The sequence below is a fragment of the Mytilus californianus genome, unplaced genomic scaffold (assembly GCF_021869535.1).
Source record: "Mytilus californianus isolate M0D057914Y unplaced genomic scaffold, xbMytCali1.0.p SCAF_11, whole genome shotgun sequence".
Classification (NCBI taxonomy): Eukaryota; Metazoa; Mollusca; class Bivalvia; order Mytilida; family Mytilidae; genus Mytilus; species Mytilus californianus.
The window spans coordinates 51,829,700-51,844,212 of record NW_026262593.1 but is presented as its reverse complement, the minus strand read 5'-3'; the positions used below and the strand labels follow the sequence as shown (position 1 = coordinate 51,844,212).

The following is a 14,513-nucleotide window of genomic DNA, read 5'->3' as shown; positions in this document are numbered from 1 at the left end:
AAAATGCGCTGCTTACATTTGCTGTAATCAATAATTCTGATCTGGGTTTTCACCCCCTCCCCCCAGTTTAAGTATGAAAAAAATTCAACTCCCCTAAAATTCCTCAACCCTCCCAGCTAGTAAATAATGACTGTTCCCTAATACATCATGTTATACGTAATTGTGATAACGTAAAATCTAACCGTTATTCTTTTAGTTTGAACTTAATCTTTCTTTTATCTTATTATTTTTTCGAAACTCCTCGGATTTTTTTATTGAAAGCAATGAAAAGGCCTTCTTATTAAAAAAATCCTGTAAAAATGACGTAAACAGAAACATTTCATTCATGATTTGTTCATTCAGAAAGTAAAAGCGAAAGCAGTTGTCAATATGTCTATCCAACATTGATATTATTTTACCTATTTTAATATCACGTATTTATTCAGGTAAGCCTATCTGGAAGAAATCATGTTGTCATGATTGTCAATGTCAGATTTCGGACATGACAGTTACTGTCAGTGTCACGGTGACACCTGTTTACACGATAAGGAAGTGGTTTGAGACTCATTTTCGCTCTGGCTCTGCTGAAAACCAAATCACTACTTCACTTACCACACTTTCGCTTTGTTATTTTACAATTGTCAGTGTGAGAGCATCCTAAAAACATGTTGATAATATAGCTTTATAGGATCAAATTGGTCTTGGATACCATAACCAAGGGTCGTAATTGGGGTACCTTCATGACGAATAACGGTAAAAATTCTTGCCAAATGACGTTAACAGTAATTTTTGGTGCATGATGATAAAATGCACACTTTCTTTTAGACGATAAAAAAATCAAAATCGACTGATTTTGCCGAATCACGTTAATTTTTTTTTCAAAAATAATGTTAACGATAATTATTTGAGACCTCTGACGAATCACGATAAGGATATTTTGATGAATCACGGTAAAAGTTTAACCAATTTGACGCTAACAGTAGCCAAAAATGTCCGTTTGACGCCTGACAGTAAAGGGCATTCCTCCCCTCATAACCTGACCTGTATCAGCTGCTCTGCAAACAGGGTTATTATTCAGTCTCATACACTTTAACCCTATTTGTCTGCCATTACAGCTATCACAGACTTTCCCGAAGAAATTTGATGTCATAAGAAAAGTGTCTGACGCAACAATGCAAAAGTGATTGTTATATGATGTCAATTGTTCAAAAATTTTGGGGCTAGTGTCTCAGATTGTGATATAACGATAAGGTCTATTACTTCCATATACCTTATCACTGTATGTCCACAATAACTGGATATCACAAAGGTTCCTGCAAAATACTGACGTTACAATTGTAATGTCTGACTCTCCAAAGGAAAAGTGATTGTTGCATGATGTCAATAGTTTTAAAAGTGTCGCATATTCTCAGGTCAAATGTTGCAGATTCCCAAATAGGGATAAGGTTTATTGTATCATATATTGTATGAGCTAAATGGTTCACAAGTTGATACATTTTAGTATTAAACGTCAGATTTCAAGAAAATGTGAGATTTCAGTGCCATCAACTTATTTGTTTAAAGGACATCATTCAATGATAAAATCATCAGTATGCATGGTATGAGTAATTGTAATATGATCTACATGTATCATTTCTCCAGTCACAAAACAACACATGAAAACAAAGGACAGGCAGAATCCAAAAAATGTGTTGTCCTACCGTAGCGGTGGAGGCATTAAGTTTAACCTTTGTCCGTCTGTACGTACGTACGTATGAACGTACGTCCTAAAATTGGTTTCTGTTCTCTAACTTGAGTTTGTCTCAACCAAATGTTATGAAACTTATACACAATGCTTATTACCACAAAACACAGATCAAGTTTGAATTTTGATGGCGTCACAATAACCTTTCAAGAGTTATGCCCCTTTATAAATGGTAAAATTGCAAAATTTTTATTTTCTTCTAAATATCAAGTAATTTTTAAAATTGGAGTTATATTCCTTTGTCCATGATTATAGTTGAATCAACTACAATCAATGCTTTATACAATGCAATGTTTAATTTTGACTTCCGCTGATAAAACGCAGATCAAGTTGAATTTGGGTAGTGTCACTTTAACCATTATTGAGTTATGCCCCTTTATAAATCAAAAGATTGCAAAATTTTTAGTTTCCATTCTGTAACTTAAGTTTGCCCCAACCAAACATTATGAAACCTATACACAATATTCATTACCACAAAACTAAGATCAAGTACAATTTTTTTTCTGTTTTCTAATTTTTAATTGCTTTCAAATCTGCCAAAAAATAAAGGATTTCGGTTCTATTTTCCATGTTTTACTGGCCTTCATCCCACTTCAAAGCAAGTAGACCTTCATGTAGATGCAGTCGAAATTATACTGGTTTTTAAATATCATGATACTGAAAACCATTGATTTAAAATGTCATATCTATTTTAAATGTGGAATTTTCGTATTACCATATTGGAAAAAATTATATTTATATTGGTCATTTTGGTGTGGAATTGGATATTATAAAATTCCACATGTTCAATGGACATGACCTAAATGATGGAATCCCTATTAGATTAATGCAACACTGATGACCCCTTTTATAATTTAGTCATGTTAGTACATGTTTTTAAGCTAAAACATTCAGTGACTTGTGTGCATCAATTATCATATATAAAAAAAATATTCAGTAGCCATGAAAGAAACACAACCAATTTCAACCTCAGACATATGCATGTATATTACATCTGTGTTATTACAGAATAAATATACCTGTTAAAGCTAAAGGGTGTTATTACAGCTGCTCTCACATCACTTCAAAGCCTTTGCTCAGACATAGATCTATCATGCTTAATCACAATGTACATGTAAATGTATTTCAATTTATTGTAATAAATAATAATCCGAGCATAAAATGAGGTACTGCGCAAGCTTCCAAGTAATTCCCAAGTGTCCCATTCTAAATTGTATGCCTGTAAAAACTTAGCCTTGTTATTACAGCAAAGTTTATCACTTAAAAAAGCCTTGTCTCATTGATTTAACATGGTTGATCAAAAATGATTTAATTTAATCGGAAAATGAGTTATCCATGTTATCTAGTCTATGTATTAAGTTTCTGCTCAAAGTTTCAAGAATTCCCAAGTTCCCAATAAAAGGTAAAATATTAAAGATTTGTTTGAACAAATAACAAACATATGTTACTATAGATTAAGAACATTTTAGGAATAAAGAGTAGACAACTCATGAAAGCATCTGTAATAATAAATGGATGTCATTTTCTATGAATAACTAATTTAAGTTATACCCTTGACTGTCTAGTATGGTCAGTGGTCACCTGAATTAGCACAAAATCGTCATTTTAATGTTTTTAATTATAAAAAAAAAGAAAGAAAAAGTACCTATATAATCATGACATGTATTATCAATGTCGAAATGAAAATCAGAACCTGTTTGCAAACAAGAATGCGCAGTAGGTGAATTAGTGAATTCCTCGTGTTCCTCACCTTTCCGTTTCCATTGAAAACCTTATCACCGACTTATTTCTCAACAAATGTAAACATATTTTGATTGTTTTCTTCAAATTTACAGCGCCGGCATCCACCATTTTTAATTCACTGCCGCAAGAAAGATATATTTACCGAGTGAGAACACTAAAACAATTTGCTCCATCCCGGCAGTGGGCAATGTAGAAATTGGAATAATTTGCAACTTCGTTTAAAAGGTCACCTCTCTTGAGCGGTCGCTTTTGATACTTCCCAATAGTGAATGTGTAATTCAGGTTTGACTGTGTTTAAATAGTAGTCAATGCACAGAGAAACCTGATTGTTAATCATTGTGTTAATAGCACAACTCACATTGTTTATTGTCATGATTGTCTTTTTTTTTTTAATAAAAACACTTCTTATATATGAGAGAACTGTCAATGCATCATTACATGTGTATAAAATTTAACTCTAGTTTTATTGTCTCGCCTGCAACAAAAGTTGCAGAAAGCTGGACATAGGGATTGTTTTTCCTGTGACAGTGATGGCGTCAACAATTGTTAAGTTTTCTGCTTAAATTAGTTTGATAGGATCTACTTGTGATAGATCAATAATATTTTGTATGAAGTCGCATTACTATCAGTTTGACGACTACTTTGATGCCCTGTCCCCTAGGTCATGGTCCAGTGACTTTGAATTAATTAATGTTAAGTTTTCTGATTAAGTTAGTTTGATAGGATCTACTTGTGATAGATCAATTATATTTTGTATAAAGTTGCATTACTATCAGTACTTATCAGTTCAATGACTATTTTGAGGCCCTGTCCCCTAGGACATGGTCCAGTGACTTTGAATAAATTAGCAATTTTCAATGTTAACTTTTCTACTTAAGTTAGATTGATAGAAACTACTTACAATAGACAACAATATTTTCTATGAAGTCACATTACTGTCTGTACATCTGCCCACTAATCATAGTTCAGCGACTGAATTAATAAGCTATGTTGCTGTCCATCAGATTGTCTTTTTCTAAATTAAATGCAGACAGACGAGACATATCTCTGTGTCAACAGTACAGTAGTTTATTTGAGTTTAGCATGTTGAAAACATTTTTAGTAATATTTAATGTAATTTTCAAAAGTTTAACATGTATAACTATACTCATTAACCCCAAGAACTGTTTTTGTCATATATGCATTTTGTGAATATAATTTTACTGATATCTTTAGGATGAGTGGAAAACGTGTCAACAACACGGCGACAGCCAGGCTAAAGCAGGATTTCATGCGAATTATGCGTGACCCAGTACCATATGTTAAAGCTGCTCCACTACCATCCAATATATTGGAATGGTAATATTGATTATATACATGTACCACATTTAAAAACACCATTGAAAGTTAAATTATTAGTTGTAACAGAACAACACATGTAATTGCACATTTTGTCAATCATTCACAGGGTAAAACCATAAGAGTTCCTAATGTCTTTACTTGAAAGGCAGATATTCTGACAACAACCTCAATTTCACTTGGCTTGATAGAAGATTTGTCCACCAGTTAATCATACAATGAAATATGTCACAACTCACAGAGGGGTTTGAAAAAAGCATCGTTTTCGGAAAATTATTGCATCAGATTTATAATTAATTCTTTTATAAAATCTATTCAGATATATGTCATGTATGTAGAAAGTGCTAAAAGGCCATGGGGGAAAACTACAGAACATTTTTTCAAGATTACTGTTGACTTAAGTTCCCTATTAAAGTACAATCTTATATGATATATGTTGATCTTTAATTAAATGATAAACTATCTATGGTATTTTTAAATGCAGAGTAATTCATAATTAATGATTAGTACATTACAAAAAGGCAACAAATGTGCTGGTCATACAAGAATCATCACAGTCCATTCAGAAGTGGAGAACTTTTTATTATTGAGTCTCATATCACCATGATCATTGCCACACATCTACAAACCTTTTATGACCAGTTCTCTGCATACTTTTATTATTTATACATTTATATATTTATCAATTTAGCTTTATGCACATCTACATTTTATACATATTTAGTATATCATACATATCATATGCAATGATATGTGGAAATTTATAATGTAAGTAAGAATTTGCACATACATGACATAAGAACTTCTCTAATATCTTGATTCTAAGTAAAAGTGTTGCTGCCATTTCTTACACTTGTTAGCCTGGTTAGTTTTGTCTTGCTTTCAAGAATTCATTTAATGTATATTCATGGTATAATATTGTATTTATAATTTGATATTTGTCAGTTTAAGGCCGTATTCGACTGCATATATACAGTATATAGTTCAAAGAAAAGAGTTAACACAATGACTTGATTTCAAGATAAGTAAAGAAATGAACTTGTAGTGCAACCTCCTTTTAAAACTGACTCAAAACGAATATAACATTTTCTGAATTTAAATTACAAATTATATTAGAAACACCATTGAAACAGATAAAAATGTCAGATCAATGTATGAAAATGTCCTTTTCTCTTAGGCTTTTAGTTTTATCTTATTATAAATATGATAGAGGGTAAAAACTGTTGAACTCACCATTGAAGAATACATTTTTGAATTACCTTCATTTGACCTATTTGTATAAATGTCAATGAAAACTGTCTTTATCTTTTTAGGCACTACATAGTTACGGGACCAGAAAAATCTCCATATGAAGGTAAGGTTATAAACTAATATTCTACTGGAGTGGTACTACACTTCTTTGTTGGTCTCTTGGTTGGTTACTTCCCTTGAGTGTGGAAGATCCTAGAGTCAAACCGAAGACTTGATAATTGGTATTTGCTATTTCTCTGCTAAGCACACAGCATTTATGATTAAGAGCAAAGACTGGTCAACTCAGAGTCAGAGTTATTGTGTCAGGGTAGGGCGACATGTATTTTTGCGGAATGTTAAAAATCAAACTCGGGCTATTGGTCTCATACAAATCATAGTTCATATTTACACAATTATGATATGTTATCCTCCTGAATATGCATTTAATTTGCCATTGAACGTTAAATGACTCGTACTTTATTAGTACAATATTTAAAAATACTATAAAAAAATCATGGAAAATATATTAAATTTATTGGGAAAGACTGTCAGTAATGGAGGTAGATTAGTGTATAATCAGTAGCCACAGCTACGAGTGAAAGATGCATTTGGATGATATTTCTGTGAATCTTACAAGCTGAGTTTCAGTAATAAAAAACTTTTCGTTAATTGAAGTTTTTTTAATGAGATTAACTCTTTACATTATATATTTTCTAGGTGGGATCTATCACGGAAAGTTGATATTTCCAAGAGAATTTCCTTTCAAGCCACCAAGTATATATATGATAACTCCAAATGGAAGGTTTAAATGTAATACAAGGTAAGATTAAAAAAGAAACAGAAGGTACATACAGAAAGAGACGGGGGGTAAAAAAGAAATTGTGAGAGGGGAACATTTTTTTCAGATTTAAGAAATTAAAAAGAAAATTTCTTCAAATTTTTTGTTGTTGCAAAAAAAGGGGGGGGGGGGGGGGGGGTCAATTCGCAACATCATAGTGTATTGCACAAAAGCAAAAAAAAAAGGGGGAGTAAAATTTTTTTTTGGGGGGGGGGTCAATTCACAACAGCATAGTGTATTGCACAAAAGCAAAAAATTGAATATAAATTCAAATCATATAACCAATTCTAAGTTCTTTGACTACAGTTATTCTGTGCCAGAAACCTATTATGTGTCAAATATTTAATTACAATCCAAATTCAGACCTTTATCAAGCGCGAATATTGTGTCCATTTTTTGCCCCAACTGTTCGGGGTTGGACCTCCAGCTGCGCTCTGCGAAGCAATTTATTTTTATATTATATTTCAATTTTATTTCAGATTATGTCTTTCAATAAGTGATTTTCACCCAGACACATGGAACCCAGCATGGTCTGTATCTACTATATTGACAGGATTGTTAAGTTTTATGGTAGGTACTTGTACATTGTACCTATATTGATATGCATATTTTAAAATTATTATGTCAAATGTATAAAAATTTTATTACTTATTTAGTTAACCATGGCATTGTTTCACATCATGTATTGGTATAAAAGAATTAAGTAATCTAAGGGGTACTTTCATTAATCATACACCAAAATGAAAATAATATCAGGTCATTGGTCAAACACCCATTGACTAGAAAGTTGTTAACCAAATACATCATTTTAGTGTATGTTTTTGATAATATTACCCAGAGTGCATTAGTTTTCTTAAATGAATTTTGAAAAATACACTGAATATAAATAGATGACTTAAAAGTTTTCATAGTACATGTGAAGAGTTTTGTCTATAATTTGCTAATTTGGAATCTGAACGAATTTGGGTAATTTCATTTTTCTTACCTTGATAAGAAAATAAAATCACTTCATTGATTGATTTTCAATGTGTAGGATGTTTTTAATCAATCACAACATTTTGATGGACTTTTTGAAAAATGATACCCAGAATGCATTAGATTTTGAAATGAACATTCATTTAAATGGGATAACCCTTACATTTAGCTGCATATTTTAATGAAAAATCTTGAAACACATACAAGATTGTTTGAAAAAAAAATAAGGCTTAAGTATTTTGTTGAAAATTTCATTTACATGGAAAAAAATAAAAGAAACATTATTTTGTTTCTTGAGGAGTTCAAAGATATTATTCTGCATTATTTGAAAAGAATTTCATCAATAAAAATATAATTTTACTTACAGTTAGAAAAGAGTGCCACATTAGGAAGCATAGAGACATCTGATTATACTGTAAGTATTTTGTAATATATGGGAAAATGCTGGCAACTATTTTCTTTCATTTCTAGATACATTATTTTCAACCAAATTGCTGGTTCAAGATGGCCTCTAGGTGTCACTCTAAATGGCACTACTTGTAGATAACTGCTTCTTTTAAATTATCTTTGTCGATCTTATACATGATATATATATATAGGAGCTTATCAATAATTTATATATAGAAAAACAATGAGAATTACATATTTGGCTTTCCCCTGTCTTGTCTAAATGAAAATGTGAAATACATTTTATGCTTTTTGAAAAACGAACATATCACTGATTAAAAAAAATATTGGTAGGTATTCACTACTTTATGCTGTTATTTTGAATCTTACTGAGGGAAACATGTAATGTCACAAATTGAACTTAATTATTCAATGACTTCATTGTGAGTGTGATTAATAAATTCAGACCATCCAGGTGCAAATATTACAAGCATAATCAGGACTGTAACAGGTTAATGTCATATGATAATAAAACTGACATTGTGATAGATGGATTTGTTAGCTTACAATGTAATAGTCTGTAGGAGGACATGTTGTCCTACCTAGCTATATTATTTAGACTCTCAGCTTACTAGTCTTATGTTCTAACTACCTAATTTTGCATGCTTGCCAAATCAGTGTCAAAAACCAGTTTTAAAGTCTTTCGTTTTACCCGACAGAGATCGAAACATCAACTTCGATAATCATTCTACCACAACTCCAACCAAAACAGTTATGTAAAATTATTGGGCCAGAAGGAGTAAACTCTTAGGGTTCATTGGAAAAAGTCTCTTAAGGTCAATTATTCTGTATAGCCTGTTGAATATGGTAAAACTGATGTTATTTTAGAAATTTTGGTTGTATGAAAGTTTTTATTGGTGTTTTTGTATATTCAGTTTATTTGTCATGTTTTGTTTTAGAAAAGACAATTGGCTGCACAAAGCGGACAGTTTAATTTAAAAGATAAAACATTTTGTGAACTATTCCCAGAGGAAGCTGAGGTAAGAAGGAGAAAGAATGCTTACATTTTTTTACCATGCATTTTATATAAATAAACATCTATTTTAAAACATAGATTCAATTGTATTTAAGAAAAATAAGAGATGAAATATAACTAAAATTACATCATTTAAATGTTCCGTTAAAGTTCAACATGCCAGAGGTGTATTCAAAACTGAATGAAATTTTGTAACATTACGCAGTAAACAAAAAACTTAGCATGTAACTTGATCATAATTAAATACAATAGCAAACAATTGTTGTTTCCCAAAGAATGTCAACAAATAATCTATTTCTGTTGATTACTGAATAAGAATCAGTAATAGAATTTTTGTAAGCATTTATTATTGCCATTTTGGAACACTGGACAAAAATGTGAGATTTAATAATTACGATTTCTGGAAATGCTTGATTCAAAAATGCTATCAAAACCATAATGCAAGTTTTTATTTTAATTTGGATTGGGTTTAAAGAATAGAGAGTATTAGAAAACACACAGAGAAAAATCTGCCAAAAAAAAAGAATAATTTGCTGCTATATTAATATTATTAAAAAGAGAATAATGGGCAAAAAAAAAATAAATATAGAAATGAAGATACCCCAATCCAGACCCTTACCTAATGATCAGTTTTACATTTAAGAAAATAAGAGAAGAGCAAGCAAGAAGGGAAAGAGAGTTGGCAGAATCAACTAGGAACGGCAACACACAATCTCAGTTACTGAACGGACAGAATACAAATGGAAATAATCAAGGGATTATAGGCAGTGCAATGGCTAATATCTTTGTTGTGATTGGACTAGCTGCTTTCGCTTATACTGTCAAATATGTTTTACGGAACATTGTCGAATAGGTTACGGAACATAGATATTTTAATATACTAATATAATATATAGCTGTGTTAAATTCTTGACTCTATATCTGTATATCATGGGATAATTTCTTGCCATTTTATGTGGCAATGAAGTCAAATATGGATATTTTCCAAACATTTTATGTGAGTTTTGGCAACTATATCACATACATGTAATAAATGAAGTTATTTAAAAAAAATTTTTTTTATTATTACTAGGATGGGTTTTGTAAGGGTTTTGATAGGGCTCTGTTTTGGAGAAAAGCAGATTAAGGATAAAATAGTTTACATGTTTTAGAAAAATATGAAAAGAAAAAATAAGAAAATTTGAGAAAAAGTACTTTATATTTACTTGCTTTCTTAATGTGATTCCTTAGTTGTGCAGATTTAATCTTTTATTTTATACAAATAACTATTAAAAAAAACTAAAAAAAGTTATAAAGCACAGATTAAAGAAAAATTAGTTTATGCTTTTGAAATATATAGGGATTGGATATAAGTATTTCTTTCTTGAACAAAATTGAATTCTGTGTCTATACATGTGTGTTTGCGGGTAATCATGACTTTAAAATTTGACTCAAATTTTTTATGTCTAAAATTATTTTTGAAAGAAGACAAACACAATCTTCTCTATGTCACTTAATGGCTGAGTATTGTTCTCCATCTACCTTCCTTTACTCCAAACTTCAAAGGTTGTGTCTGTGTACTTAACATATGAATACTATAAGTTAGAAATTTAATTTTATTTTAGGGAAGCAGTGAATAAAAGTCCATGATTTTGTCATTAGTTAATTGATATTATGGCAGTCAGAAATAAGTATTGAAATTATTATGTCAGATGATTGATCGTAATAAACCCAGAGGATGGTATTAATAGATCATGTTTTTGATTAAAATTTTGTATATTGAAAAAAATAGAGAGTTTGATGTACTTTGTCTAATGGAGGTAATTTTTCTTTTTTTTTTTCATTTGGTCATGTTTCTGTTGTTTAAAATTGGCTTAAAAAGACAGTCACATGTTATTGATGCAATTATAAATGAGAAAGAAGACAAAAATCTACTTTATTTTTTTACTTTTTAGTTGTATGTACAAATATATGACAAATAAATTAAATGGAATGTAATCGACTAAACAGCTTAAACATGTTAAATCATTTCAGATGATCGATTATGTTTTTTTTTTTTGTCTGATCGGTCAACCCTATCAGAAATATTTTATTTGTTTCCATAATGTAAATATGTTTATAAATGTATATATAGGGAATCATTGTGATTTATTGCTTTTATTTATAACACAGATGATTCTATTCTGTTTTTTAGAAAAAAAATTCTCCCTATTTTTGGTGAAAACCTTTAGCAAAATGATAGAAAATAGCCTTAAATAAACAAAAAGAACCTCTTGGCTCTGAAAAAAATTGGCTCTGGGGAATGAGAATCAAAGAAATTTGCTATTAGGGCCGAAATGAAATAAATTTTATTGTCTACATTAACATTGAAACTTTTCGAAAGCAAACTTGCTATAAGGTAGAAGATTTTGTGTTTTTGTTTAAGACAGGTTCCACATAGAACAGCCAATAAGATAGATTTTTAAAACCATCAAATCCCTAATTGATTTTAGAATTTTATTAAATCAGGGGGACATTGCATTCTCTATTTTGATGCAGGTGCTGAATATTTTCTCAAATTGCATCCTATGCACATGCTCAAGACATCTGGGTGATTGCTTTTTGATGGCTACAGTACAAAACGTTGTAGAAAAGTTAACAATGTTGAAGATTTTTAACTTAGTTATAGGGACCAGGCTTGTTTTTTCTATTTTAAGTAGCAAATTTTTTTGTTTATTTGTTTTGTTTTTACTGATTTGAAATTTAAGCATTAGTGTGAGTAATTAAAATTTTGATTATTAAGTTTGGGAAATTTATTTTGTTTTAAATTTAAATAAGGAGATAAATGTTATCATTGGAAGTATATAAGCTGTTGTAAATTTTTGAGCAACCTATAATTTCCCGTTCCCATTAAACCAAAAACATGACTCTAATGGGTATCGAAGCTCAGTTTTGGCAAATTTAGATTACATTGTACTATAGTGTTGCTTTAAAAAAAAATTCTGAAGATGTCCAAATAAAACGAGATTGCAATGGCAGGGTTTTTCAGGCAAGTCAAGGCAATCACCATTTTTGGCCAGATGAGTCCAAAGTTCTGGAGAAAAAAAGTATTATCAAGTGGACTCACCAGTTCAGAAAATAATGAGTCCAGTCTGATTTTCATGAGATCAGGACTTATGAACTCATGCATTTTATTGGGAACCCTGCATTATGATTAAATAATGTCATATTTTATGACTAAATTTTGTTTATAAAATATGTTTATTTGTATACTGGAAAGTTGATATCACAGTAACACTGTTACTCAAAGCATCAAATGGACCAGATATCTTTTGGCTTTTTGTGTTATTGGTTTGCTGTTTCATTGAGAAATACCCTGCAGAACATTTTCTTCAAAGCAAAATTCCCATAGGAAGGATGGTGTGTTAAAATAATGGTTATGTATTCTAAGATATATACATTTCACAATGAAAGTTTGGTTTAATACTAAACTTTAAGAGACCAGACACAATTGATCATAAGTATACTGAATTGTTCAAGACTTATGATCAATTAAAGTTTGTAAGATTTTTTTGTGAAACTTGGGTCTGATGGATAAAATACACCAACCAATGCATTCTTGTAAAAATGGTTTTGTTTTTAATATTAATATGTTATTTCCTTTGTTATAGAATATTTTATCGGAATACTGTTAATTTTTGTGAAGGAAAGAAGTAGTTTGCAAGTAAACATTAATTTCAGATGCGATTCATACTTGTAAAATGTTTAAGAAGAGACAGAGACTATTTTTATCAGACAAACTAGTTAAATGGTCTTGTGCACGGACAGTGTGTGGCTCACGAAATGGGTTTCACCTGTTACTATGCCACTGATAAAAGAAAAAAACAAATGTTTTAAAATTTAAGACTAATGTATTTCCATCTCAACTAATGTTTTTCTTTAGAAGAGAATGACAATTTTAGATATGTATACTCACATACACATTTGAGAGATGTTATTTGTTTATTGCTTAAATGGTGTAAAAATCTGTATTACCATTGAAATATGAATAAATCATGAAATCGTTCAGTATAGATTTAACACACTTCTATATACCCACTTTAACAACGGGTGCCACATGTGGAGCAGGATCTGTGCACCCTTCAGGAGCACCTGAGATCACCCCCAGTTTATGGTTTGTGTTGCTCAGTCTTCAGTTTAATTCGTGGGTTTTGTGTACTGTTGTTTGTCTTGATTTTTGTTTTTAGCCATTGTGTTGACTGTCAGTTAATTTTCGATTTATGAGTTTGAATGTCCTTTGGTATCTTTTGCTTCTCTTTAACAAACATTCTTATTAAATCTAGATATCTTAACTGTCTGTATGCTTAGTGGTCATCTTCATTTGCTATTCTGTCCACTGCCAGTATGTTATAGGTCATCTTCATTGACTATTCTGTTCATTGTCAGTATGTCTAGTGGTCATCTTTATGGGCTATTCTGTCCAATGCCAGTATGTCTAGTGGTCATCTTTATTAAATGTTATGTTCACTGTCAGTATGTCTAGCGGTCATTTCATTGGGTATTTTTTCCACTGCCAGTTTGTTTAGTAGGCATTTTTATTTGTTATTATACCCTCGTCCGTCCGTGCGTCCCATGAATATTTTCGGTCGTATTTTTCTCAGGAACTATATCATACAGATTTCTGAAATTTGGTTTCAGGGTTTATATAAGTCAGTTATACTGTGTGATGTGTTTACAGATTCATCACTCACACTGGAAGTATTTTAGTGGTAATTTCAATTGCCTATTCTTTCCACTGTCAGTATGTCTAGTGGTCATCTTCATTGGCTAGTGTGTCTTCATTCAGTATGTCTAGTGTTCATCTTAATTGACTAGTGTGTCTACTATCAGTATGTCTAATGGTCATTTTAATTGGCTATTCTGTCATATACCATCTTTTCCGCAAGTTTATTGTTTTCTGTTTAGTATTTAATTTATAATTAAGATCCATTTATTACATCGGTGATCCCTTTATTTGGCAATCGCCAATGGCAGTCAGCAGGGTTTAAGAACATTTGTTGTTCGACCTGTTAGTCAAATGCGTTTTGTTAAAATATACTTTTTCACTTTTTTGGTCTTTTGGAAATGTTGTTTGTGCTGTATTTAGACCCCTCTAACAAGAAATTTGTTTTGCATGCACACGTATAAAAATTGCGGTTTTTATCCAACGCAATCATAGGTTTGAACGTTGTTTTCAATTTAGACAAAAACAAGTCTAAATTGAAAACAACGTTCAAACCTATGAT

At 30.8% G+C, this 14,513-nt stretch overlaps 1 protein-coding gene across 1 annotated transcript; it reads left to right on the top strand.

Annotated features, from left to right (window-relative positions):
* Positions 1 to 257: 257 nt before the first annotated feature.
* On the top strand, positions 258 to 13,296 carry LOC127720290 (ubiquitin-conjugating enzyme E2 J2-like). The gene is made up of 8 exons (XM_052226804.1): positions 258 to 425; positions 4,682 to 4,804; positions 6,118 to 6,158; positions 6,752 to 6,854; positions 7,352 to 7,442; positions 8,215 to 8,262; positions 9,194 to 9,274; positions 9,914 to 13,296. The coding sequence occupies exons 2-8, from the start codon at positions 4,683 to 4,685 to the stop codon at positions 10,121 to 10,123; spliced, it is 696 nt and encodes a 231-aa protein (XP_052082764.1). The 5' UTR covers positions 258 to 425; position 4,682; the 3' UTR covers positions 10,124 to 13,296.
* The last annotated feature ends 1,217 nt before the right edge of the window (positions 13,297 to 14,513 follow it).

Excerpts from the sequence above, each read along its gene's own strand:
- LOC127720290 (XM_052226804.1), top strand. The coding sequence starts at position 4,683 with ATGAGTGGAAAACGTGTCAACAACACGGCGACAGCCAGGCTAAAGCAG. Across the intron at positions 4,805-6,117 it reads CCATCCAATATATTGGAATG|GCACTACATAGTTACGGGAC; the intron begins GTAATATTGATT and ends TTATCTTTTTAG. Across the intron at positions 8,263-9,193 it reads TAGAGACATCTGATTATACT|AAAAGACAATTGGCTGCACA; the intron begins GTAAGTATTTTG and ends GTTTTGTTTTAG.